General features: G+C 40.8%; 1 protein-coding gene and 1 non-coding gene across 11 annotated transcripts in view; one reads left to right on the forward strand and one right to left on the reverse strand.

Moving 5' to 3' along the window:
• The window catches only part of KHDRBS3 (KH RNA binding domain containing, signal transduction associated 3), a 189853-nt gene that overhangs the window by 112442 nt on the left and 52165 nt on the right, over positions 1-25246 (forward strand). For all 10 annotated transcript variants that reach the window (XM_070631012.1, XM_070631004.1, XM_070631005.1 and 7 more), the window contains exon 6: positions 4008-4203. In XM_070631012.1, the coding sequence (XP_070487113.1) occupies positions 4008-4203 (196 nt within the window). The remainder of the gene's footprint in view (positions 1-4007; positions 4204-25246) is intronic.
• LOC139085366 (U6 spliceosomal RNA) lies at positions 1533-1639 on the reverse strand. The gene has a single exon (XR_011543640.1). It is a non-coding gene; the product is annotated as a U6 spliceosomal RNA (small nuclear RNA).

Genomic DNA, 25246 nt, shown 5'->3' on the forward strand with positions numbered 1-25246 from the left:
TGTAAACCACTGATTTTTTTTTTTAACCCATCTCTATGTTTTTTTCTTTTCCCATATGTAGCCTTCTCAGACAATTTCTTTCACTCAGAAACAGTCATTTTAGATTCATCCATCTCTTTTCATGGATTGTTAGCTCATTTCTTTTTATTACTGAATAATATCCCATTGTATAAATGTACTTTAACTTGCTTATCCATTCACCTTTTCAAGGGAATCTTGGTAGTTTTAGCGACTATGAATAAAGCTGCTATAAACATTCATGTGCAGGTTTTTGTGTGGAAGTAAGTTTTCAAATCAGTTGGTTAAATGCCTAAGGATAGAATTGCTGGATTATATGGTAAGACTATGTTTAGCTGTGTAAGAAACTGCTAGACTGTCTTCCTGAGTGTCTATCTGTTCTGCATACCTACCAGCAGTGAATTGAGTTTGTTTTTCTCCACATCCTCGGTATCAGTTGGTATATTGTTACCTTTGCTTTTAGTCATCCCAGTAGAAGGTATGTTTTAATTTGCGATTCCCTAATGACAAATGATGTTAAGCATCTTTTCATTTGGTTATTTACCACCCATGTATCTTCTTTGGTGAGTTGTCTGTTCAAGTCTTTTGCCCATTTTTTTAATTGAGTTGTTTGTTTTCTTATTGTTGAGTTTTAAAAGTTCTTCGTGTACTGTATTTGTTCTTCTCAGAGTAGAAGTCTTTAATTTTAATGAAGTCCAACTTACCAGTTTTTATTCCATGGATTATGCTTTACATATTGTTTCTAAAAACTCATCATCAAACCAAGCTCACATAGATTTATCCTATATTTTCTTCTTTAAGTTGTATACTTTACATTTAGGTCTAAAATCCGTTTTGAGTTGATTTTTGTAAAAGATGTAAGGTCTGTGTGTAGGTTCTTTTTTGCGTATGGCTGTCCATTATTCAGCACCATTTGTTGGATACTGTTGTCCTCCACTGAGTTGTCTTTGCTCCTTTGTCAGTGATCACTTGACTGTATTTCTGTGGATCAGTTTCTGGGCTCTCTCTTTTGTTCCATTGGTCTGCGTGTCTATTTTTTCACCAATACTCAGTCTTGATTACTGTAGCTTTATAGTAAGTCTTGAAATCAGATATCACAAGTCCTCCAACATTTTCCTTCTGCAATATTGTGTTTCTATTCTCGGTCTTTTGCCTTTCCATGTGTTCTTTAGAATATGTTTGTCGTTCTCTGGGATTTTGATTGGGATTCCCTTGTCTGTAGATCAAGTTGGGAAGAATTGGCAGCTTAACAATATTGACTCTTATCACCATGAACATGGAATATTTCTCCTTTCATTTCTTCATCAGAGTTTTATAATTTTCTACATAGAGTTTCTGTACATATGTTGTTAGATTTGTGCCAGAACATTTCAGTTCTTTTCTTGCTTTAGTAAATGTTACTGTGTGTGTTTTTTTAAAGGCTTTTTTTTTTAAGAACAATTTTAGGTTCACAGCAAAATTGAGAGGAAGATACAGAGATTTCCCACATGCCTCCTCCGCCTACACCTGCATTGAACAGTATGGAACGATTCACAAATATGCATGTCATCCTTTAGCAGGAACCATGCTAATCTTTTCTGTATCATTCCAATTTTCGTACATATCCTGCCAAAGCAAGTATTGCTATCGTGTTTTAATTTCAAATTTCAATTGTTCATTGCTGTTATATAAGAAAGCAGTTGACTTACTAACTGTGTTCTGAGACGTTGTTTTAGGTGTTTATTAGTTCTAGGAGTGGTTTGCTTGTTTGTTTGCTTGCTTTATTTTGTTTTCTTGTGGTCAATTCTTTGAGAATTTTTACATAGGAATGATGCCACCTGCAAACAATGTTTTATTTCTTTCTCCAGAGTCTTATAAGTGTTATTTGCTTTTCTTGTCTTGTTAAATTAGGTAAGACTTCCAGTAAAATTTGAATACGAGTAGTAAGAGTGGACATCCTTGCCTTGTTCCCAGTCTTAAGAGGAAAGCATCCAGTTTCTCACCATTCTATATGATATAAGATGTAGGTTTTTTAGATGTTCTTTTTCAACTGGAGAAAATTTCCCTCTATTCCTAGTTTGCTGATAGTTTTTATGATGAATGGTGTTGCATTTTTTTAGATGCTTTTCTGCTCTTTGTGATCATGTCATTTTTCTTGTTAAACCTTGTTGATTTGGTGGAACACGTTGATTTTCTAATGTTGAACCAACGTTACATACCTGGAATAAATCTGACTTGGTCATGTATAATTTTGTAATACATTGTTGGATTCAGTTTGCTACTACTTTTGAAGATTTTTGCATCTTTGTTCACAGGAGATATTAATTTATAGTTTTTTTCATTTTATAGTATCTTTATCTAATGTCTTTGGTTATTCGAAAGCCTTGTCCTGTTCCCCTTTGGACCACATGTCTCTTCCTGGGGAGGTCAGAGAGCAGCTAGGCCAGCCACATGGCACCCTCCTCAGGCCTCCTGGTCCCCCCAGACCCCTTGGCCAGTCATGGTTCCCAGAGTGGGACTTAGAAAAAAAGTCTTGGGAAGTGCCTTCTACAACAGATCTCCAGCGGGGCTCAAGACCACGTGGAGGCCAGTCTCTTCTGTCCTCCCTGGCTGAGCCTGGCCAATCCCAGCCTCTGACTAGTAATGTAGAAATACTGCTCAGGAGGCAGTCCAGTGACCAGCCTCATGGAATGACTTAGGAAACGTTCCCTCTGATTTTCTTTTCTGGAGGAGACTGTGGAGAACTGATATCATTTCTTCTTTCGATATTTGATAGAATTTACTAGTGAAACCATCTGGGTCTGCTGCTTTCTTTTTTGGAATATTATTGATTGTTATATTTATTTAATAGATGTAAGTTTATTCAGATTGCTTAATTCTCCTTGTGTGCAGTTCGGTCATCTGTATATTTCAAAATCTAGTTCATCTAAGTTAACAAATGTGTGGGCCTAGAGTTGTTCATAGTCTTTGTTATCCTTTAATGTCCTTGAGATCAACAGTGATGACCCCTTTTTCATTTCTGATATTATTTTTTCCTTGTTTAGTCTGTCTAAAGGTTTATCAGTTTAATCCATCCTGTCAAAGGACTGGTTTTGAATTTTGTTAATTTTCTCTCTTGTTTTTGGAAATTAGATTTTTGACTGTGTATTTGCTGTCCAGTCAAACTAAAGACTCAGGAAGTAACGGAAGTGTAGGCAGCCATGTCGTCTGCTGTGCTTTTCCTTATTTGGGGCACGTTGTCTGTGGGACGTGGATCAGCCTGTGCCTTTATTCTGTGGAAGAGCTGCATTTTTCTGTCCTTCTTTCTTCATAGGACTTGCACATTTTCTCAAGTTTTTGCTTATCTTGAGCTATTCTTGATACAGCTGCCTCCTTCCTTCCTCTCTGACTTGAAGTCTCATATTTTGTGTTAGAAATACATGAATATGTTGAATTCAACTCAGAAAATATCTGTGTTTACCTTAAGAATGGTATTTTAAATTACTAGGTAGTATATATGTTATTTGGGAAAGTACATTTTGTTCTCTCTCTCATGGAACTCTGGCATGTATTTTGGTCCCTGGCTTTGCTCGCTGTGTGTTCTCAGATGGTTTTAAGATCTCTCTAGGACTCAGTTTCCTTGTCCATCAACAAGCAAAGTAAGGCCCATTTCGTAGTGTTGGAGTGAAGGTTGGATGTGACCCTTGAGTGGCATTATAGAGAAGTCCTCGGTAGATGCAGCCTTCCCAGATGCCATAACTTGCTATTCTGTATCCCACCCAGAAACTGTCTTGATTTCTTTGATGGTACCATGGTACCATGTTTGTTATTGCTGGACTAGCTGCCTACGTGACTTAACTTCCTTTTGGTAGATACCTGTTTCTCATTTGCTTTAGTTTTTAGTCTGCATATAGTTTCCTTATTTCCTTTTACAGAATATGGAACGTTGATTTTTCTGAGTATTTGTGCATGGAACGATGGAATCTTAAAGAACATGCTGTATATTGCTAACTTGCCCCTCTTGCTTGCAGGGGAAGGGGAGGAGTCACAGCCCGGCCAGTTGGAGTCGGTGTGCCACGCGGGACGCCAACCTCCAGGGGAGTCCTTTCCACCCGAGGGCCAGTGAGTCGGGGAAGAGGACTGCTCACTCCCCGAGCAAGAGGAGTCCCCCCAACTGGGTACAGACCTCCACCGCCACCCCCAACACAAGAGACCTATGGAGATTATGTAAGTGAAGGAGTCCCACAACAGCTTGGGTGATCGGATTGACCCCGTTCAGACACAGCATTAGGTGTGTGACCAAGGACCTTCCCTCACTGTGTTTTAGATCTTGAATCTTCCCACCTTAGTTCAGCAAACATTTATTGAGTGCTAAATAAGTACTTGGTACTAGAGGTACAAAAAAATGGAAAAAAATATAACTTCTTTGATTGAATAGCTTCCATCTAAGATAGAGAAGATGAATTTGGGTGACGGGAAGGTTCAAGACTAGGGGCAGGGAGATGTGTTATCAAGCTCTTCCAGGATTTTAATGCAGCGTTCTTTCATATTCCACTCCAGGTTGCCTCTGAGTAATTCAATCGTATAAAACATAATTGCCTACATATACTGAGCTGTTTTTGCCCTTAAGTGTTTCCTCTTAATCTCTGCTACTGAATATGGATTCTTACTGAAATTCTTTTCAGTGAAGAAAACAAAGTTCCCAATTTTTTAAGTTAATGCAAATCAGTTAGTTTTCCATTTACCATTCAATGATTCTTTGATACGGTTCATAGACTTACTTAACATAAGAGAAAGAAAATATAACCATGAAAACTGGGCTGGGGGAAGGGAGGAAGAATTCTTGAACAAGAATACAGTGCAAATTCCCTGAGAGTCTTACTATAACTTCCTAGTTGACCATAAAATAAGAAAATGAGTAGTGGATAGATGTTTCATATTAGTAATTCAAAGTATTAAAGAAAGACTATGGGAACTGTTGTCAAAGAAGGGGAAGCAGGGACAGGGCTACGATGCAAGAACAAGAGTTTTTCCTGTTGTACTTTAACGGAGGTCTCTTGCTAGGACAGCTTTTTGCACAGTGTCTGGAAGGTTGCCGTCATCCCCTGGGCCACAGACAACCTCTCCATCTTCACCTGCAGCCACTGGAAAGATCTAAGTCTTTGTCCTGGACCTACTGAACTTTTTGTAGTTCCCTCAATGTGCTGTGTCCTCTTAGGCTTCCAGACCTTTGCTCGTGCTGCTTTCTCTGCCTCGAGTGCTCGTCTCACTTCATCTCTCCTATTTGTCCTTCTAGACTTAGGTCAGCTGTACTAGGGAAATTCAGAGGAGGTAGGAGCTGACCTACTGAGCATTGCTACAGTGGTGACATGTCTCCCTCTGTTCTAGACTGCGACTTCTGGAAGAGCACGGATGGAGAGCTTTTATCCTTTATGCTTGGCAGAGAGTGCCTACTGGGGGCTCAGTGAATTGTATTTAACAGATAGATTCTAGAATAGCCAGTTTCACCGTTTTGCTGTTCAGCGGGGAAGGATGCAGCCTCTATCTTTTCTCTTTGTATTCCTTACAGCTGGACATGTTCCTCTTTCGTTATATTCTTACCAAGCTGACAATAATAATCATGCCTGGCGCTCTTCCACAAACGCTGAGTTTCTTAAGAATAGCAGTGACTGTAAAGGAAAGGAAATGTTGTTGAATGCCTTTTAGGTAGGCCCAGTGTCTGTTTATTTCTACCTTGCCTTACCTTGAGTTCTCTTAGGTTTGGATTAATGTAGATGTTTCTGGATGGTATTGTGGTAATTGCCAGGCACAGGGTGTGGGAAACCTGGATTCTAGACCCTCCTGTACCATAAATATGGTATAAATCAGGCAAGGTATTTAACTCTTTTGGCTTCACAATCCATGTTTCAGAAAGAGCTGTTGCCTCCTTTCCGTGAATTAATTCATCTTTCCACTCAGCAAAGATTGATTGAATTCCCACTGTGTGAACAAGACACACATGTTCTCTGTCTCAACATGTAGACTTTATGAGTCTAGAATGAAATTAGATTACTACAAGTAAAAATTTCTTGAAAGAGTAAAGCTTAGGGGAGAAAAAGGAAGAGAAATTCAAGGCACTTGGTTTTTCTGTTTTTAGCTCTGATTTGTATTGATAATTGATGGGGAAGGCATGAAAACAGTTGATCTGAAAAGTATTCTGTAGCGTTCAGTTAGTCCCCCTTTCCGTCCACCGCAGTGGATGATGGGGTAGTGGCCATCAGAAGAAAGCCCATGTCCTGGCAGGAGCAGACAGGGTTTTGAAGCTCTGAGGAGGAAGGCAGCCTCGCTGTTTGAGTCCCAGCCTCGCACCTCGTGATCTTCCAGACACTGATTGTCTCTGCGCCTGCAGTTCCAACACAGGGTTGGGACTCTTTCTGCCGCACCACAGTGTTGCCTTTGGATAAGTGACACCGGCGTTTGCCATCTTCATTTTAATTTGGCTGGAGTGCGGCATTAGCAATTTCTTCAACTTCATACAACTCCTCTTGCACACATCAAATGATTGTGTGCTTTCTCAGTATGCTTTGTGTGGTATAGTAGGACTCATACCAAAAAGAAAGCCTATCATGAGTACACTCACGTCCCCAAATTGAATTGCTATCATGAAGAGTTTTGATTATGTGTTATAACTTCCCTTCTTAATTTTGTATCTGTTATTCCTGGGAATACTTATTAAAATTAATAGCCAAGAACAAGGCTTTTCCCACTTCGCCTAGCATTTTGTAAGCCCTCCACAGAGTTACAGAGAAAGCTTCTGCAGTTGAACACTGTACGTAACACACTTTGTTGGTAGGTCGTATGAGGAGGAGACAAAGCCGCCTCACCCTGCCCCCTCCCCTTGCCTCCCCTCTCTTCACCTCCCTTTCCCTCCCTCCCCTCCCCATCAGTAGCTCTGACTCTCAGGTGTGCTCTTTTGACCTCGTCTTCCTCCCCTGACCCAACTTTAACTGAATTTCCTACTTCCAGCCTTTCTGATACAGCTGGGCAGTCCCTGGCATATCCCCAGACGTTGGCTGTTGGTCTTAGCTGTTTGGAATCCTCTCACAGATTACTCACACAATGTGCTTAGCTTGGCAGCATGGGAAGGGGAAAACACAAACTTTAAAAAAAAGTGTGTTTGTTTGCTTGTTTCTAGGATTTTAGATCGAGCAGGGGTACAACAAGATCTCCAACTTTAAAAGCCTGGGATTCCATAACCCAAAAAGCTGCTTATCCATTCATGTGGCACATGGGAAAGTTGAAATTATTCTTAGAATATACTAAAATAATTATTCTACTGAACTGGAGTAATCATAAATTATAGTCTAAACTACATGACGGTAGGGATTCCCCCTCTCTCACCTTTGTACTCCCAGCACCTAGTATAATGCCTGGCACATAGAAGGTCTTGAATGAATGTTTGCTGAGTGAGTGAGTGAGTGAGTATTCTCAAGACTGAGTTTTTAACAATTGTCACCTGTGGAGGACCCACCCCAGATGCCTCCTGCGTGGTTTTGCATTTTTACTCACAGAGCAGGGTATATATAACTTAATTATTAGCGTATAGCTGCATAAGGCATCCGTTAGTTAGTATACATCTATTTCTCAGAAGGTTATAAACTTCTGCGGAAGAGCGCTGTCTCTTAATTAATCTCTAGCCACTAGCATAGATTCTGGCACATTGTGAGCACTTAGTAAATGTTGACTGGACTGGATAACCCTGTACAGACCTGGTAAGTTTCCTAATGAAGGTTAGCTTTGCTCTTTTCCGAGTCATTACTGTAACTGTCTCGTGCGAAATGTGGTGGGTGTCGTTTGAAAAAACGTCCTCTATTAGTTATTCTTCTCTTCTCATGCTCAGAGGGCAGTTGTGGGTTACAAGGAGGTAAGATTAACTCTGTGTAGCTTCAGAAGGTAACAGAGTAACATTGTAAATCTCATCTCAGTTTAAGAATGAACTTTCAAGAAGGACGTAATATTTAATGAGAAACTACTTCTCACGAGGCACTTTGATGTATGTTATGTCATGTTGTCCTCTCAGCCACTCCATGAGATATTACGCTCCTGTGGTGCAAATGAGAATTTGAGATTGTAGAAGCTGGATGTCTCGTTCAGAGTCACATGAATGAGAAAGAAGCAGATGTGGGATTCAAAATTCAAGCCCTCTGTTCTATCTCGAACAATCAGTGCTTTATTGAAAACAGTGCTTTATTAGCTGAGATTATAAGATCTCCTCATCTTTGGAGAAAACCAGGCAGGTGTTACACATTGCTCTCATCAGGAGTGCTATGAAAGGGATGAGAGGAAACTGAACTAACCTCTGTGGTCCCTTGCAATTTAATAATTCTCTGGTTTTAAGGTACCTTAAGCAGGCAAATAGAAGTTGAGAACCAGTAGGAAGAATGGGATGGGGTTAGGATTTTAAAAAGTAGTAAACAGAGCAATTATTGAATTTATTGGCAAAAATAAAAAATAACATTTTCACTATTTAAGAGTTTGAGAGCAGCCATAGCTGTAAAAAAGGCTTGTCATTCCTTTGGAATGCAGAAATGTAATTTTTAAAGATCTCCCTGAAGTATGTTCATAGTGATAAATGTTTTATTCTGTAGGACTTGTTGGGTTATATCTAACAAATTCAATTTACTTTTCATTTTAACTTTCATTTAACATTTAGTATCTAGACTCATTATTTCCAGAATGAAAAACAAAAAGAAATCATCAGTTGCTTATTTAAACAAAAAAGGGGATAAAATCCTATTCTTTCATGTTCTGCCACAGCTGCTGCTTCCTTGAGAAAGTATACATTTCAATCCTTAAAATCCTCAATGTTCTTCCAATTATGTCTACTAAAATGAATGTATTCCAGTATAGTCTGAAGCCCCAGAAAAACTCGATTACTGGTATATATGCTGCAATTGTTTTTAGTAGATAGTTATAGTATGCCCGTTATAAGAATGTGCTTTGTTAGCCTGAGTGAGAAAGCCTGATAAAATGAAGGCATTTCCTTGTCAAAATGTGCCTATGGAAATTTGACTGACTTTTCTAAAGGTGAGTTGGTGAAGATATTTGATCATTTATAATGTCATCGGAGCCTACCGTTCTTCAGCAGAGCCGCTGTCACAAAGTGTTCCCTGAGTGTGTGTCACTGGGAAGAACATCTGTTAGCAAATGAGTCTGTTTGACTGTGAGAAGGTGATTATTGCAAAAGCGCGGGGAACAGACCCAGTAGCCCTTTGAGCAGAAGAGGCTAACCATCGGTGAGACCAGATTGTTCTCTCAGAGCGTACTTGTCTTCTAAGAAAATAAGGCAATTTAACATGGTTAGCTTTTTTCCAAAAAAGAAGAAAACAAATAATAAATGTGTTTTCAACCTTTTGAGTATAAATTGGGACCTTCTGCTCCACTTTTAACTTAGTAAAATTAGACATAGTTACAGTAACTTCTCATCTCTTTTTTGAGAATAAGAGGTATCTCTTTCTCAAAATGACATTGATTCATTGCTTACTGTCCAAATAATTAAATAACTGACAAAGTAACTAGTGTAAGCCAGAACACATTCAATGAAAGCACTTTAACAATTCAAAATGTTGGTGAAGTTACACAGAAAGATATGTTTGATGCTTGCTGCCAGAGCCCAATTTACATAAGAATTTCTAAAGTGAAACCATTTTTGATAAATTGCCCTAGGCTTCACTTACCAAAAAAATGTCATCTAAATAGATGCCTGTTCCCCAAACACTTAGTATGTTAGTTTTATTTACTACCTCTGAAAAATCTTGTCCATTTCCATCATTTCACTAACATTTATGTGTTAATAACCACCGTATCTAAATCTCTGACTCTGGCCTCTCTGGAGCTCTCTCTGGGGTCACCTGCTGTGTCCAGCTCTCCCTGTGCCCTGCACACACTGGAAGCTGGGGGGTGGCCAGTGCAGAGGCCGTGCTTCTCCCCGCGTCCTGAGTGAGGGGGATGGCACGACCTGTACCCAGGCTCCCGGGCTCATCTGTTCACCTTCACTCCCTATGTTCAGACAGTAACCTGAGTCTTTTCATGTCTTTGTAAATAAGTGTTTGGTCTCCAGCCCGTCTCTGTCACAGCTGCTTTCGTTAAGATGCGTGTGCTCCCTGTGCAGTGTTCTCACCAGCTCCTCGTGTCCACAGCAGGTGCTCTGATCCCGTCCCCTCAGAGCACCCGCTGTTTTCAGATTTGCTCTTATTTGTTTGTATATTGGTTTTCACGTTTGACTTCTCACTAACTTAAATCTTTGTTCACTCTTTTATTCCTACACCGAATAGACAGTAGTCATTCAAGAAATACTGATTATTTAGATGGATGGATTAATGGACAGATGGACAACCAGACAGACATCTAGGCAATTGCTGCACCCTCCTTAGTCACCCCATGGTGTTCAGTCTGGCTTAGCCCTTCTCTTAAATAATGAGTACTTCATACCACTTCTGGTGTACTTTCTAGTATCTGAAGTCTGATAATGCTACCGCCCCCTTGCCCTAGATCGTCAGAACTAGTTTAGAACTTTAGAAGGATCTCAGTCTCTTCAGGAGAAGGCTGAGATTCTTCTAAGTGACGTCTGAAGCCTTTCTTGTCTGTCCTTCTGTCTGACTTATAACCCTCTGCTCTCCACATTATCATTTTGTTTCCATCAATACCTAGCACAGTTCCTTAAACGTACCAGGGACCCGAACCCTGCGTTGCTGCTCACGTACTGTTGCTTCTCTCGGAAGGCCTTTTCCTGTTTTGTTTGTGCCGACTCTTGTTCCTGTTCTGGGGTTGTGGGGCCTTCCTGGCTCTCATCAGGCATGGTCAGTAGCATCTTTGGTACACTCTGCGTCGACTGCTCTGTCTGCTTAATTGTCTTTGGCCCCAGTAGACTGTGGATTTCTTTAGGACAGGAATTATGTCTTTTTCTTTCTTTTTCTTTCTTTTTTTTTCACTTTTAGTTTTCCCAAAGCCTATCATAGGGGCTGACATTTTGGAGATAGAAGTAAACATGTGGAGGATGGCCTTTATTAATGCCAACTAATTCCGTCATTCTGTGTGTCATGTGCACTGTTGAAACATAGTGAAGTGAAATTAAGTATCTTTAGCAAATTTTAGCAAACATAACATGGCTCATTTAGTGAACTAATAAATAGGAAAGACAATGCAATTTAATGAAAAGAATATTATTCTGAGAGATAAAATACTTGGTTTCTAATCCCGCTTGTCAGTATCAGCATCTATTTCTTTCTCTTTTTTTTGTTGAGGAAGATTGGTCCTCAGCTAACATCTGTGCCAATCTTCCTCTATTTTATATGTTGGTCACCACCACAGCATGGCTGACAAGTGGTGTAGGTCTGCGCCCGGCATCCAAACACATGAACCCAGGCCTTGGAAGCAAGTGTGCTGAACTTAACCGCTACACCATAGGGCCAGCCCCCTGTTTCTTTCTTAGGTCAATTATTTAAACTTTTTAGTTTCTTCCTCAGCAAAATGCAGATAGTACTTTACATAACAAATCAGCAGGTTAGACCAGATATTCTCCAAACATCTTTTCCAACTTGAAAATTCTATAATTGAGAATTTTCTGAAACTTAGTTTCCACTATCACCCTAAAGATGGTTTTTCTAATAAGAAACTGTATTTTCATCAAGTAGAAATATTGATACTGACAGGAAAGTTACAGAATAAATGAGGCAGACATTTTAAGGAGAGAAACAAACTAACAGTGTGAGCAGCTATGAGTGTTTTGAATTCTAAAGCACAAGTTTTGAAAAATGTTTTGAAATGAGATTCTGTTTTCAAATGCAGACTGACCACTCAAGATGTATAAACTAAAATTGTCCTAGAAATTTTAATCATGTTATTTTCTAACTCGTTTAATTACGACTACGTCAGCCGTCTAGTCATAGGAAGTATTTGCCATTCACTAATATCCTTGGTGTCTTTGTGTTGTGAAATCATTCACACTTTGGAGGCTGGGCCAATGGGTTAATCCCCTTTAAAGATGGGTATGGGGGCATTCTAGATGAAGTCGCACAAGTTCCTCAGAGTCTGAAAGCCCTCTCAGGGACTTGATATGCTCTGATTATCCAGCTATAAGGTGTTCACTGAACAGACTGAAGTTACCCTCTCAGCAGCCCGTGTGGTGCGGTGGTCCTGCCTTGAGAGAGACGGGGTCAGCCGGGTGCTGAAGGGCTTTCATGGGAGCATGCGCTCTGCCTCAGGTGCGTGTCTTTAAATGAGGAGGGGGCGGCTCCTCGAGGCTGTGGGACAGTGTGAAGTAGCAGAGCCAAGTACTTCTGACTGTAGCACCCAGGTGCTTTTCCCTCTGGCCTCTCTGTCAGAATCTGTAGGGATGGGGGCCGGGCATCCATATGTTCGAATGTCGCACAGGGGACCTTGATGTATGGCAGAGCACCATGTACTGCTGCACTTTCCCTTGCACTGTTGCATCCAGGCCTCACCACAGCACTGTCATGGGGGTCCTCATCTGCAGAGGAGGAATAATGGTCACTAAGCCACAGATGAAGAAAATAACCCAACCCGTACTATCCAAAGACGGGTGTGCCTTCCAGTGACCCACGCGGATGAAAAGTACGTGCACTGAGGGTGGATCCCAGATTCTCGAACCACTGGTCTAAAGCATTATCACCAACATTCTGACTTGTGTAATGTTATGGGCTTGAAGAAATGAGAAAATAAGTGAGGAAAGAGTACAAGAACCAGAGCAAGAGTCCTCATTGAATATCCAGACATCCCTAGCCAGGGACGTTTTTTCCAAACTGAAGCACTCACCAGGTCTGCCTTACTAACTACTGAAGAGCCTGAGTTTTCTAGATGCTTCTTTGTAAACTCATCAACCTCAGTCTTAAGGTCAGAAGTTATTGCTTTGTTACATATTTGCAAGGACACTTCCTGACGCAGATGGTTTCGTTGGAAACCGTCATGAAACTGTCCAACGGTCTACTCTTGTTGCTCTCTTCCAATGTTGTGATTCTGTAATCACTGAAAAATGATATGTTCTTCAACTTTTTAAAGTTAATAGAAGAAATAACAGCTGCCGCTTATTGGATGTTTATGTTGTGCAGTGTATTAGTGTGCTGGGCGCTTATCCTAGATTATCTTACTCAACCCTCACTTCCGCCCTGTGAACTACATGTTGTAGTCTCCAGACCGTTTAGGATAACGAACTTTTCCCCAATCACGCTTCTGGTAAGTAATGAAACTCATGTGCCCTTACTTCCTCATGAGCACTCTTCTCAGCTCTGTCCATGGATCTTTTAGATCCTTCAGACCCCACCATGAAGTGCATCCTTTCCTCCCAGTCACAGAAGTAGTTAGGGCAGAGCCTGGTGTCTGCTCCAGAGCCCAGGCCCTTGGCCAAGACCCAGTGCTGCCTGGACAAGTACGTGTCTTCTAATTTGAAATTAAAACTCTGTGTTTGCAAACAGAGAAACTGACAAATGAGTGGGAAAAATTATTCATCACTTCAGACCATCAAGCTGGCTCTACAAAAGAGCAATTGGTGCACGATTAAGGAGCAATTGGTTTTACCAGTCCTTGCGTAACTCTGTAGGGTATTTCCTCATAGAACTTCTGCATGGGTTAACTTAATCCAGGCTTCAAGAGTCAGAAAAGAGAGTTTTGAATGGGAGCAGAAATCGAAACCTTGTGTTCGGCCAGCAGACACGCCTTTTCTGCCTGTTTTCGAGCATCGTGGCTCCTTAAAGCTATAGGAGGTGGCTCTTGTCTTTAGAAGCACACTGGTATGGCCATAAACAGTATCCTCACCTGTAACCCGGCAATGCAGGGACCACCACTTCCTCTTTGGCTGTAAGAATAAACTCTTCTGAAATTTTGACTGCTAGGAACATCAGAGAAGACTTTAGGGAAAACCACATATATTTTTTAAATGTACGTGTAATTCTTTAATGTAGCTTTTGTTTAAAGACTCAGTGAAGTCATGCTTTTTCTCATTCTTTTGAGAACTCACCTGAAGTTTTAGTTATATGGCTAGGTTGGGGATTTTAGTACAGATGAGAGCTGTACTAATGGCACATTTTTCCCAGTGCAGTGACTACTGTCATAATTTTTTGACAGTTAACTAATGTCTAAACTGCTTCAATTATCTTGTTTTCCATAGTGAGACATTTAATTAAAACAGAGTACAGATTGTGAAAAGGTTATTTATGAAAATGCATTTTAAATGTGAATTGAAAAGCCTAGGGACACCTTTTTATTTTAGATAAAAAGATGAAAGTTCTATAATTTTTTATATCCATTTTACCAGAAGCAAGAATAAGGCCAGCATGCAGTTTACTTGACGTGTCTATCAGGAGCGTCACAAATTCACCTTTTTCCTAAATTGCTTGAAAGGTTGACCTACTTCAGAAACGTAAACCTTTAGGAAATAATTTCAGATTTTAAATTTATAAATATGGAAGGGTTTTTTCCTCCTTACATTAAACAAAACAACCCAAAAAATGCTTTATTTAGGGACTAGAGGACTCTGAAATGACAGTGTCACTAAGGCATGGAAGGCAAAATTTGCCTCCGTAATTGGGCTTGCCCATCCAGTTGGCTGAGTGATGGTGGTTGTATTTGAGCGAATGTGACATGTGTCATATCCCTCAGGCGAATTAGGGCTGAGGCAGGGAGGGGAATCTGAGAATCGCCAGGTAGTCCTCTGTTACAGTGGAGTTCCTACAAGAACCTGCCATCTTAGTCTTATCGTTCTCCCCAGCAGTTAACAGCAGCCATAGCACTCGCTCCTTGCCCTCCAGTAGATCAGGGTCTAGGAAGGAACACAGTTAGCACCCTCCCTTTGAATCTCCCGCAATGCCGTCTATCTCAGGGGTCATTCTCTATTATTTGGATCCGTGTGTGTGCATCCTATTTAGGGTAATTAGAGCGGTGTGATCACTCCTTTTGTCTTACTGTTTCCCGTCACATTCTAAGTTATTGAGGACAGGGCCATGCCCTTTTTCCACAGGGCCCAGCATATAGTAAGTAATTGATGTTCGATTTCCTGATACGGAAACAAAGCACAGTTACTATTCAGGATAAGAACACCTGTAATTGACTTATGAATATGATACTTAGGAAGGACCAAAGAGGGAAGATTAACTGCTTGATGGAGTGTGGAAGGACTTTCTAGAGGAGTCAGTGTTTGAACCAAGCAGGAACGGACACTAGTACCACTCAGGAGGGAAGGGCTGAGGGCTTTCTGTGAAGACGCAGCACGGCCTCCAGAGGCCTGGACACTTGGGGGGCGTTGCTGTGTGCAGGAACAGCTGGAAGAGAAGCATAGGATTGATGAGGTTTATTAGCATCTTTATACTTTTATTGTTATTCCATTCAGTCTCTTTACAGGTAGAATAGTGTGAGGTACATAACAGAACGTGGAATCTTGGAAGATACTTCAGGATTAAAGCAGTTTAAAATAAAGCCACATTGTCGTGTTGGGCAATGCGAGTGGAAGACCAGCTGGCCATCCAGACGTGTCCTCATAGTGTGGCGTTATCCTGGGAAGTTCATTCTGGTGCAGAGTCTGACTTTCAGTTTTAATGAACAGGCAGTGTATCACAGTGGTTAAAAGCAAGGTTGGGAGCCAAACTGACTAGGTTCAAATCCTTGCTGTGCCTTTAATTGCTGTGTGTCCCAGTTCCTAATCTGCAAATGGAAATATTAGTGCTTATCTCATGGGGTCGCTATGAAGGTTAGATAAATTAATGTATGATAAGTACTTAAAATATTGCCTGGCACGTAAAAAGTGGTGTGTAAGTGTTTTTATTGTTGGGTCAGAAATCTAATTCTTCTGTTTACCAATGTAGTGCTGTCTTTCAGGGAAGACTCTTGCTAACTGTGTCCCAGACATTAATATATGAAAATCATGATATCCAATAGTATTCACATCCACCAAAATGATTAAAATTAAAAAGATAATTTCAAGTGTTAGCTAGAATGAGGGGCAGCAGGAATTCTCATCTGCTCCTGTGGGAATGTAAGTTGGTGCAACTACTTGAAAAAAGTTTGGCACCACCTGTTAAAGCCGAACACGTGCATCCCCGCCATCCAGCACTTCTGCTGCCAGGAACTACTCAGTAGAGATGCACGCGTAGGTGCACCAAAGACTGGTGTAAGAGCGTGCAGGCAAAACCAGGAAGAAGCCAAGTCTATGTCAACACTAGAGTGGATGAGCAAGTTGTAGTGTAATCTTATGGACCAATTTCTTCAAGTTGCGAAAAGGAACCAACTGTTGCCACATCCAACAACATGGACGAATCTCACACATACAGTGCTGAGGGAAGGAACCTGCCACAAAGTGGTCGCTACTCTGATTCTATTTCTGTAAAGCTTAAAGCCAAGTAACCCTCATGAGTGGTGTTGAAAGTCAGGGTAGTAGTTACTGTTGCGGGGAGGCAGTAACTGAGGATGGGCACAAAGGGAGCTTCTGGGGGCCGGTGGATCTTCCGTTTCTTAATCTGGGTGCTGGTCACATAGTTGTGCTTACTTGGTGAAAACTCACTAAGCTGTGAACTTAGGATTTGTACCTTTTTATCACTAATTTTATGCTTGATTAAAAAGTTTAAAAATATGATCATTTTGTGTATTAAGAACGTTGTACTAGACAGACCAGATACTCTCGTTTATAACAGAGCCGAACATCTTCCTTCAAGGAGGTCTGCTATTAGACCAGGTGATAATCTGACAGTTTCTGGGTGAGTCTAAAAGCTGAGCAAGGAGTAATCTTAGTGCTGTTGCTGTGAACTCGGACAGTCTGGTGGCTATACATTTGTTGTAGGAAACCTCTGCAGTGTGAATTAGGTGTGCATTTTGGCGAGCCAGAAGCCCTTTCTCTTTCATGGTGGCACTGGAGATACTACGCACAACTCTTGTGGCCAGTCATCTTTCAGATGGAGGTCATTCTTCTCAAGGAAGGGAACCAGTATAAATCCATTACCGTCATTCATTTGTTCAGAGAGTATTTATTGAATGCAGATTCATGCCAGGCGCTGGGGACACCGTAGTAAACAAGGCAGATGAAGCCCATGGGGCAGCCTTTCCAACTGGGCTTCCTTATCTGACTCGCAGGATGTGGGAGTGGTTGGAGTGATGCTTTCCTTAACCATCCCAAGGACAGTGCAAAGCCACTGCTGTTCTAGCTGCACAGGAGAGAAGTGAGGTCATCTTGCATACAGAGGCTGCCTTAGGCCATCGCGCTTCATTCTCTGGTGGAACCCTGGATGAGAAAGGCTGTGAGGGCTTCTACCAATTCCTGAAAAGTTAGCTGAGAAGCTGAATTGAGCCTTAACAGAAATGCAGAGATTGGGAAGGTTAAAAAAAAAGAAAAGTTGGAGTTTAAGCCCCTCCCTCCAAATTCGGGTCAAGGGAGCTGATAGATCCCAGAGAAGCTGTGCTCCAGAGGAAGGCTTTCTCCTCTTCCAGTCCTTTGTGGAACTAACGTTAAGCCGGAGCTGCTAAGTCTCCTATCCTCCCACCAAAAGCAAATATGCATTCTCTCTGGAGAAATAGAACAGCGTAGGCCTTTAATTATTTCTGTAATTTTTTATCTATAGTTGCAAGTACTCAGTCAAAAGTTTACAAGCGTGCAAGAGGTACCATAATAAAAAACTAAGGAAACAGTAGAAACCAACCCAGTAGATTCAGGTGTCAGACACAAACTTTAAAATAACTATGCTCATTATAATCGAGGAATTAAAAGAAAGATTGATGATTTAAGCAGAGAACTGGAAAATACAGAAAACATAGACATTCTAGAACTGAAAAATATTTAAAAAACTAAATAAATGTTTTAGTAGCACATTAGATGCAGATAAAGGAAGAAATAGTATACTGGAACTGAGATCATTGAAGCAGAAAGTCACATGGGGCCCAGGAGCTTCCAGGGGCTACCTCTCACTTCAGGCCCCAAAGGCCCCAGGTCATCTGGCTGCTGTATTCTCTGCCTGGCTCACTCCCTTTGCCCTCTGCACCTTATGACCTTCCCACTTGCTGTTTATTCTGCCTGAAATACACCCACCTCCCACCAGGAAGACTGCGTAACCAGCCCACTCAAGTCTTTCACATTTGTATGCAAAATCTCTTCTGTAGCCACTCCCTTGGCCACCCCAAGTGCTCAGCCTCGCCCACGCTCTCACTCTGTGACGTGCTGTGTATGTGCTGGTTGTTTTTTTGTGTCTGCCTCCCCACTGGAGTGTGAGCCCCATGAGGACAACAGTGTTTGTTCTGTTTTGTTTGCTCAACACTCTGTCCCCTGTGCTTAGAACAGCACCTGACACATAGAAGGCGTTCAACAACGTCTACCTCCCAGAGAAGATGGGAAAATTGATGTGAAAATCTTTAGCATGGTATAGTACCTAGCGTGGGCTTAGTAAGATTTAGTTATTCCCTTTTTTCCCATGTTTGTGGGATTTCTTTTTTATTTCTGTTTTCTTTAATTTTCCATTTACAGTTTTCCCTTCCCTTGTTTGTCTGATTTCTGGGTTAACTTCTTTGTTATTTCATTTTCCTTTATTGTATTATTTTGAACACCTTGTCAAATCCAAACAAATCTATTTCTTTCTCAGATATGAACTGAGAGAAGAGAAGACATTTACGAATAATTGACATAGAAGTATTTTTAAAAGCTCTGTTCAGATATGGGTAAAATCACAGCTAATCTTGGTCAGCCATTTCTCTATCTAAAAACCACAATGGTTAATACTAGCATTTGCAGAATGGAAATGCAGGCATTGCAGTGTAGACAAAGTTTTAAGAATTTATCACTTTCTACAAAAGAGAAATACCTGGATAGCTCTGATGTTTCTCTGGGCTAATAGCTTGAGAATGTTAAAGGGAATAGATCTTCAGTAAAATGAAACTACCTTTATTGGGCAAGAACTGTGCCAAACAGCTTTCAAATATATTTTTTGGTTAATCCTCCCACAGCCATTGGAAATAGCCAGGACCTGGATTATGATTCCCATTCGGCTAATTATAAAGTCAAGCTTCCGTGAGGTTAGGTGATTTCCCCAAAGCCACACAGCTAATAAGAGGCAGACCTGGAATTCGAACACAGTCATCGACTCCGAAGGCTGACATGGAGAAGTTGTGTGGGTCTAGAAGCTGCATACTGTATTCCTCACAGCCATAACATAAACACCTGGGGATGTGATTTGATTGTTGTGTTAGTGATTTTATTTAACTGGTTATGTGAAAGATTCTTATTTAGCATTATTATTAATATTATGACTTGTGTTTAATTATGAAATGACTTGGTTATGTCATATGTTCATGGTCGTTGGTGATACCCAACAAGGATGTTACTACTCAGAGTCCCCCAGCAAAAGTGAACTTCTCAAAAGACTGTTTTTAGCTAATCCGATTTTATAAACTCAAATCAATCATCATAAGACTAGATTTAGCACTGTGTGATATATGAAACTTTTTCCATTTTGAAATGACCAGATAGCACCCTAATTAAAGTGAGGTGTTATATAGCATAATTGTCTCCTTTTAAAAGGACTCAAAACTGAAACATTATTTTTAAAATCACTGTCTTTTATAAACTCTCTGTTTAAAATTATTTTCCCCACTTTAAATGTTATGCTTGATTTTGGTTGTGACAGAAATAGAATTAAATAGGTCATGCTATGTCTTTTATCCCAGAAAATCTCTTCTTTTCAAAGCAGGATTTCTTTGGTCTGGGTCAGCTGTCGGTGAAGTTTTATCGGTCTGGAATGGCAGATGAGAATCTCCACCTGTGTTAGAACGTGTCCCCTTACTAGAGGTAGGCCTGGCGTCTGCAAGTGTCCAGGTCACCATCAGTTAAATTCCATTTACACGTTTCCTTATTGAAGATAAAAACTCAGAAGTGGAGCTTGATGAATAAGCAAGTCTCTTTTAATGAAGCTACAATGTATATTCATATACATTTATTTCTTGTCCATGTTTGTTCACTATTTTTAATAATTTTGTTCTGACTTTCAGAAATAGAATACAGAGTTTTAGAGGGATTTTTTGCTGAGAGCAGGGAACATAAGAGAGTGTTTGACAGAAAAGAATTTAGGTGAGGTCTCATTATCAAATTTATAATATTTTAATAAATATTGCATTTACTCCACCATAGCTCCTCGATTTGCATTTAAAGAGGCTATTGCTATATTTCCTGCCACGTGGTCTTTAATTACTTCTTTTCTTGATTTATTCATTCAACAAATGTAACTGCATGCCTCCCAGGTGCCAGACATTGAAAATACAGAGCAAGGCCTGGGCCTTACCCTCACTGACTAGTGGGAGAGAAAGGAGGCAGAGAAATGATTACAGACATGGTGTATATGCAAGTTATCAGTTATTATGGAAGCACAAACAAGGGAGCAATAATTTAGCCTAAGGTCTCCTGATGGAAGACATAAAAGATGATGTCAGAGGGACCAGCTGCGAAGGGCAAGACTACGAGAGGCTTAGGAATTCCTTCCTTCTCTTCCAGGACCTAGGAAAGGGGAATGGAGATTAAGCAGGGAAGCAGCAAGCGCAAATTGGCATTTTAGTAGATAGTTCTGGAGGAAGGTTTAGATGAGCAAGCACTGGGACTCCAGGGAGATGAGTTAGAATATTGTACTAATTGAGTGGAGAAGTTGTGAATTCTGACACAGTCACATTGGGAATGTAGAGGACGGCTGGGTGTGAGAGAGATTTAGGAGATCAAATTAAAGATTTACTGGCCGGGTGGAATGATAGTGGGGTAGTAAAGCGGGGCACATTGACTCTGCCCAGACAAAAGTGCGTTCAGAGGTTTGTGTAGACTAATGATTCTTGGCATTTCATGAGATGTGTATCTCCAGGAGTGTCTCACTCACAGGTGCAGGGCCCTGTTTTAAAAGTGCAAGGAAAGGAATAGAAGGTCTTTGCAGTGCCTTTTAACAGCTTAAGGGAGCTCTATTAAACTTCTTCCAGAGGAGATAAAGTAGGTTGCTTAGTAGGGTATATGCGCGGTCTCCTCACTTGGGACCCAGTTGGGTCATCTGAGGAATGGCTCTGGAGACACGTCGGCGAGCTCGGGGCAGGTGAGAGAACTAAGTGGGAGAGGGACGTCCTCTTCCTCCCGGGGCAGGCAATCCAGCCACCTAGTGACCTTTTATGAGTCGTCCTCATGAAGTTCCAGGTGTGGTTAGTCCTCTGTGTGAAAGAGGAGCCAAGACACAATCCGTGTTCATTGCGGTGGGTGAGGCCAAAAGCCAGTCACTTCCACACAGTGAGAGAAGTATGTGCCTCGGGTCCTTTGGGGCATAACACAGGTGTGACACACTCTGGTTTTGTGGGACTGAGAAGATATGACAGAAGAGGAGACTCAGTTGAGTTTTATATTGAAAAAGTCAGTAGGCACAGAAACTTAGAGGGAACAGCACGTGAACTGGACGTAATTACTGCATTTGAAGCACAGGGCACATAGCAAAAATGAGGCTGACGTAGACTGGGGCCATGTCACAAAGGAGTGTTCTCTAGGAGAAAATACGGAAAAGTGAGAAATTATGCAACAATTTCAAGTGTAAAGAAAATCATTGGACATACCTGAGCACTGCTATCCGAGAAGCGGTGAGTCCACATCCCAGGTTCTTGCACACGTTTAAAGAGTGGACTCTAAGCTTCGCTGTGTGACTGAACTAAATCTGGAACATCCTCTTCCATACCACATTTATGATTCTACTCAATTGTGTATTAACTTGTAACAAATACTGTATCGACTGTTCTTTTAAAATTCCCACTCTAGCCTCGGAAAAATTTAAAGAGGAATTTCGTAAAATTAAATTATATAAATAAGAAAAACAAGCGACCAGTAGTTGGGAAGACTGGAGGATAGGAGCATTAGGAAAAAGGAGGCGGCTGCTGCAGCTCCGATGCCCCAGTCCTCAGACCAAAAGCCTCCTGCTCAGCCGCTCTTAGCCAGCTCCACCAGCATCCACCCTTCCTCCTTGTAACCTTTGCTCCAGCCCTTTACTGGCTAACCTACTCTGTTGTTCTCAGCCGTTGCCCTCCTCTCCTACCTTGCAATAAAAGAGCAGATGATCAACCAGAATGCCCTCCACGCCCTCCTAGAGCCACATGCATTTACCTGCAGTCACGCTCAGCTGCTCCGCCTTTTCTCCTGTCCAGACCTTCTTTCTGCTTTCCTATTGTTCAAGCATTGTGCATTGAACAAAGCATACTTGTAACGGGAAGGGGTGCACCCCCATGGCCAAATCCAGCTGTGAAGTCATCAGGAAGGGAACCCCGTGAGAACTGTAAATTGAATCTTTTAAGATCTTCAGTGTACATATGGAAGTCAGTAATTCAATGACCTAAATAATTTGAAAATTCAAGTAAATCACCAGCTTTATAATATCTGACAGAGTAATTGAATAAGGAATGAATGATGTAATTTTATTTAATTAATTAATTTATTTATTTATTTATTTTTGAGGAAGATTAGCCCTGAGGTAACTACTGCCGGTCCTCCTCTTTTTTGCTGAGGAAGGCTGGCCCTGAGCTAACATCCGTGCCCATCTTCCTCCACTTTATGTGTGGGATGCCTACCACAGCATGGCGTGCCAAGCGTTGCCATGTCCGCACCCGGGATCCGAACCGGCGAACCCCGGGCCGCCAAGAAGCGGAATGTGCGCACTTAACTGCTGCGCCACTGCGCCGGCCCCTGAATGATGTAATTTTAGGGAAAAATAATATAGTACTTAACAGTTTAGTTATTTAAGAAAGTTCCAATCATTTACAATCTTGATTCTTCAAATCAGCATAGAAATAGAATTCTTCACGTGGCGAACCATGTTCTTTTGAAGCTACTAACAAATTGCTAAAGAAACCATGGGCTCTGCATTTTGCCGAACTCTGCACAGTACGATGATCTGTTTGCAACTCTGGCCGTTTGGAATCTCCTTTGCTGTTCCACGCCCACAAACTGTCGCCCCAGAGAGATTTCTGAAATGTAAAGTGGATCGTTTCGCTCTTTAACTTGATGGTTCCTGATCTGGGTTTCTCAGTTTCACTACTCTCCCCTCTTCCGTTTGCATCCTACTGTGTGCCAACAAGAAGCGGTTTGATTCCCAGAATGAGAGGGTTTTCGTGTCTATACCTCCATTGTTTTGCACTTGCTATTCATTCTGCCTAATTTTTATTATTAATGGATTTTCCCAACTACTTTTGCCCTTCTCTGCTTTGAAACTAAGTTCTAGCATCAACGCTTCTGAGAAGCTTCCTTCCCTCTCCCTTGCGCAGTCTGGCTGCTCTGTGGCACCTCGATGCACACCTTGGCTGCGTCATTTGACACGTGGCACTGCAGTTCTCTTCAGTTGTTGTGTCTCATCCCTCCCGCTCCACTTCGTGCCAGTGCCCTCCCTAGACCGTGACGCTCCTTTTCCATCTGTGATGTCTAGCAGAGTGCTGGGCACAGGGGAGGGGCTGAGGGAAGGGTTTTTTTCTTTTTTTTTTTTTAATAAGATTACTCCTTTCATTAGGAATACCTGCTTCTTTTATTTACTAATTTGCCAGAATTCTTGGTAATGTCTGCATTACGCTACTTATCTCATTACTAAACTCTTCTCAATTTTTTTTGTTTGTGTCTTGTCTGATAGCTTTCTGCTCCTTGCATTGGTCCTTGGAAGATCATAGCCAAGTTAGCAGTCTGCCTATAGTTACTGTGAGGAACACTATGGCTTGCACATTGTGTTCTAACTGTACTCTTGACTTTTCTTCTTCTTCTGCCCCTATTTACTGAGTATTCATTTTATATTTTATCGTGTGTCCTGAGTACTGGACACATAGCTCTTCAACAAATATTCAGTTCTTGCTTTGTGAAAAAACATTTAAAAAATTAAGGTGAACATGTAAATATTGTATAAGCCTAACTTCCTACAAAGACAGTGCCATCACTTTATATTACTATTTGTTTTACAAAATTGAAAGCATTACGATGTCACTTCCTATTTAGATATTTGTGTTTTCCTAAGTCAAATAAATTGAGATGTAAGATTTGATAGATGCTTTTTAAAAGAGAGTAACTAAGGTGATTACTTTAAAACCAGTCATTTGGCTCATACCCTTGCATGTTAATGTTCTTCATTATGGGTCGTATCACGTTAGAAATTCAGGAGGGAGGTCTGCATAGGTAATGCTTCACTGTAATAGTTAATAATACAAGCTCTCTTTTATAAAGGTCTTAATGCATGTCTGGCTGGAATATATACCTATGTGTGTATATATGATTTCTTATCCCTTCAAGATACAAGGATTCCCATTTTACAAGTAAAAAAAACAGACTCTGATAAGTGAATTAGCCTGCCTAAAATCATTGATAGTAAATTGGAGAAGCTCATCTAACTCCAGATCCTTTCCACATTCTCTACTTCAGGAGGTCTGGTGGTAATCATTACATTGATTGGCATTGGTAATACCAATGTTCCAAGATACTTCGATGTTATTTCCAGCCTCATTTAAATATTAAGTAAATACCAGTAAGTCTGAAGTCACTATGTAATTGACTAAGCTCAGAAACTTAGAAATCAGTTTTGGGGTAGGATTCACACTTTCATGCATGCAGATGTCTTTGAGTGACATATCTGATTTGACTTATTCTATATTCCATCATTTCTCTGGACCCTTTTGAATTCCACAATACTTTGAAAATAACCATAGTGTGCTTGTTATCACATTTGCAGAATGGCCTCAATTTGAAGTCTGTCCCCAGTAGAACTAGAGGATGTCTTTTGCTCTTTTTGGGTTTTCTTTTTATTGTTGAGTTATAAGAGTTCTTTGTGTATTCTGAACATTAGACCATTGTCAGATATATGAGTTAGAAATACTTCCATCCTGTGGATTGTATTTTCACTTTCTTGCTAGTGTCTTTTGAAGCGTAAGTTTTTAATATTGATGAAGCTCATTTTATCTATATTTTCATTCGTTGTTTGTGCTTTTGCTGGCATATCTAAGAAACTAATGACTAAGATTACAAGATTTACACCTATGTTTTCTTCTAAAAGTTCTATAATTTTAGCTGGTAGATTTAGATGTATGACGCATTTTGCATTAATTTGTGCCTGTGATGTGAAGTGACAGTCCAACTTCATTCCTTGCCTGTGGATATCCAGCTGTTCCCACACAATATGCTGAAAAGACTATTCCAACCGTTGAATTGTCTTGATATCCTTGTTGAGAATGAATTGACCATAAACGTAAGGGTTTATTTCTATACTCTCAATTCTGT

This window comes from Equus przewalskii, chromosome 8 (genome assembly GCF_037783145.1).
Source record: "Equus przewalskii isolate Varuska chromosome 8, EquPr2, whole genome shotgun sequence".
Lineage (NCBI taxonomy): Eukaryota > Metazoa > Chordata > Mammalia > Perissodactyla > Equidae > Equus > Equus przewalskii.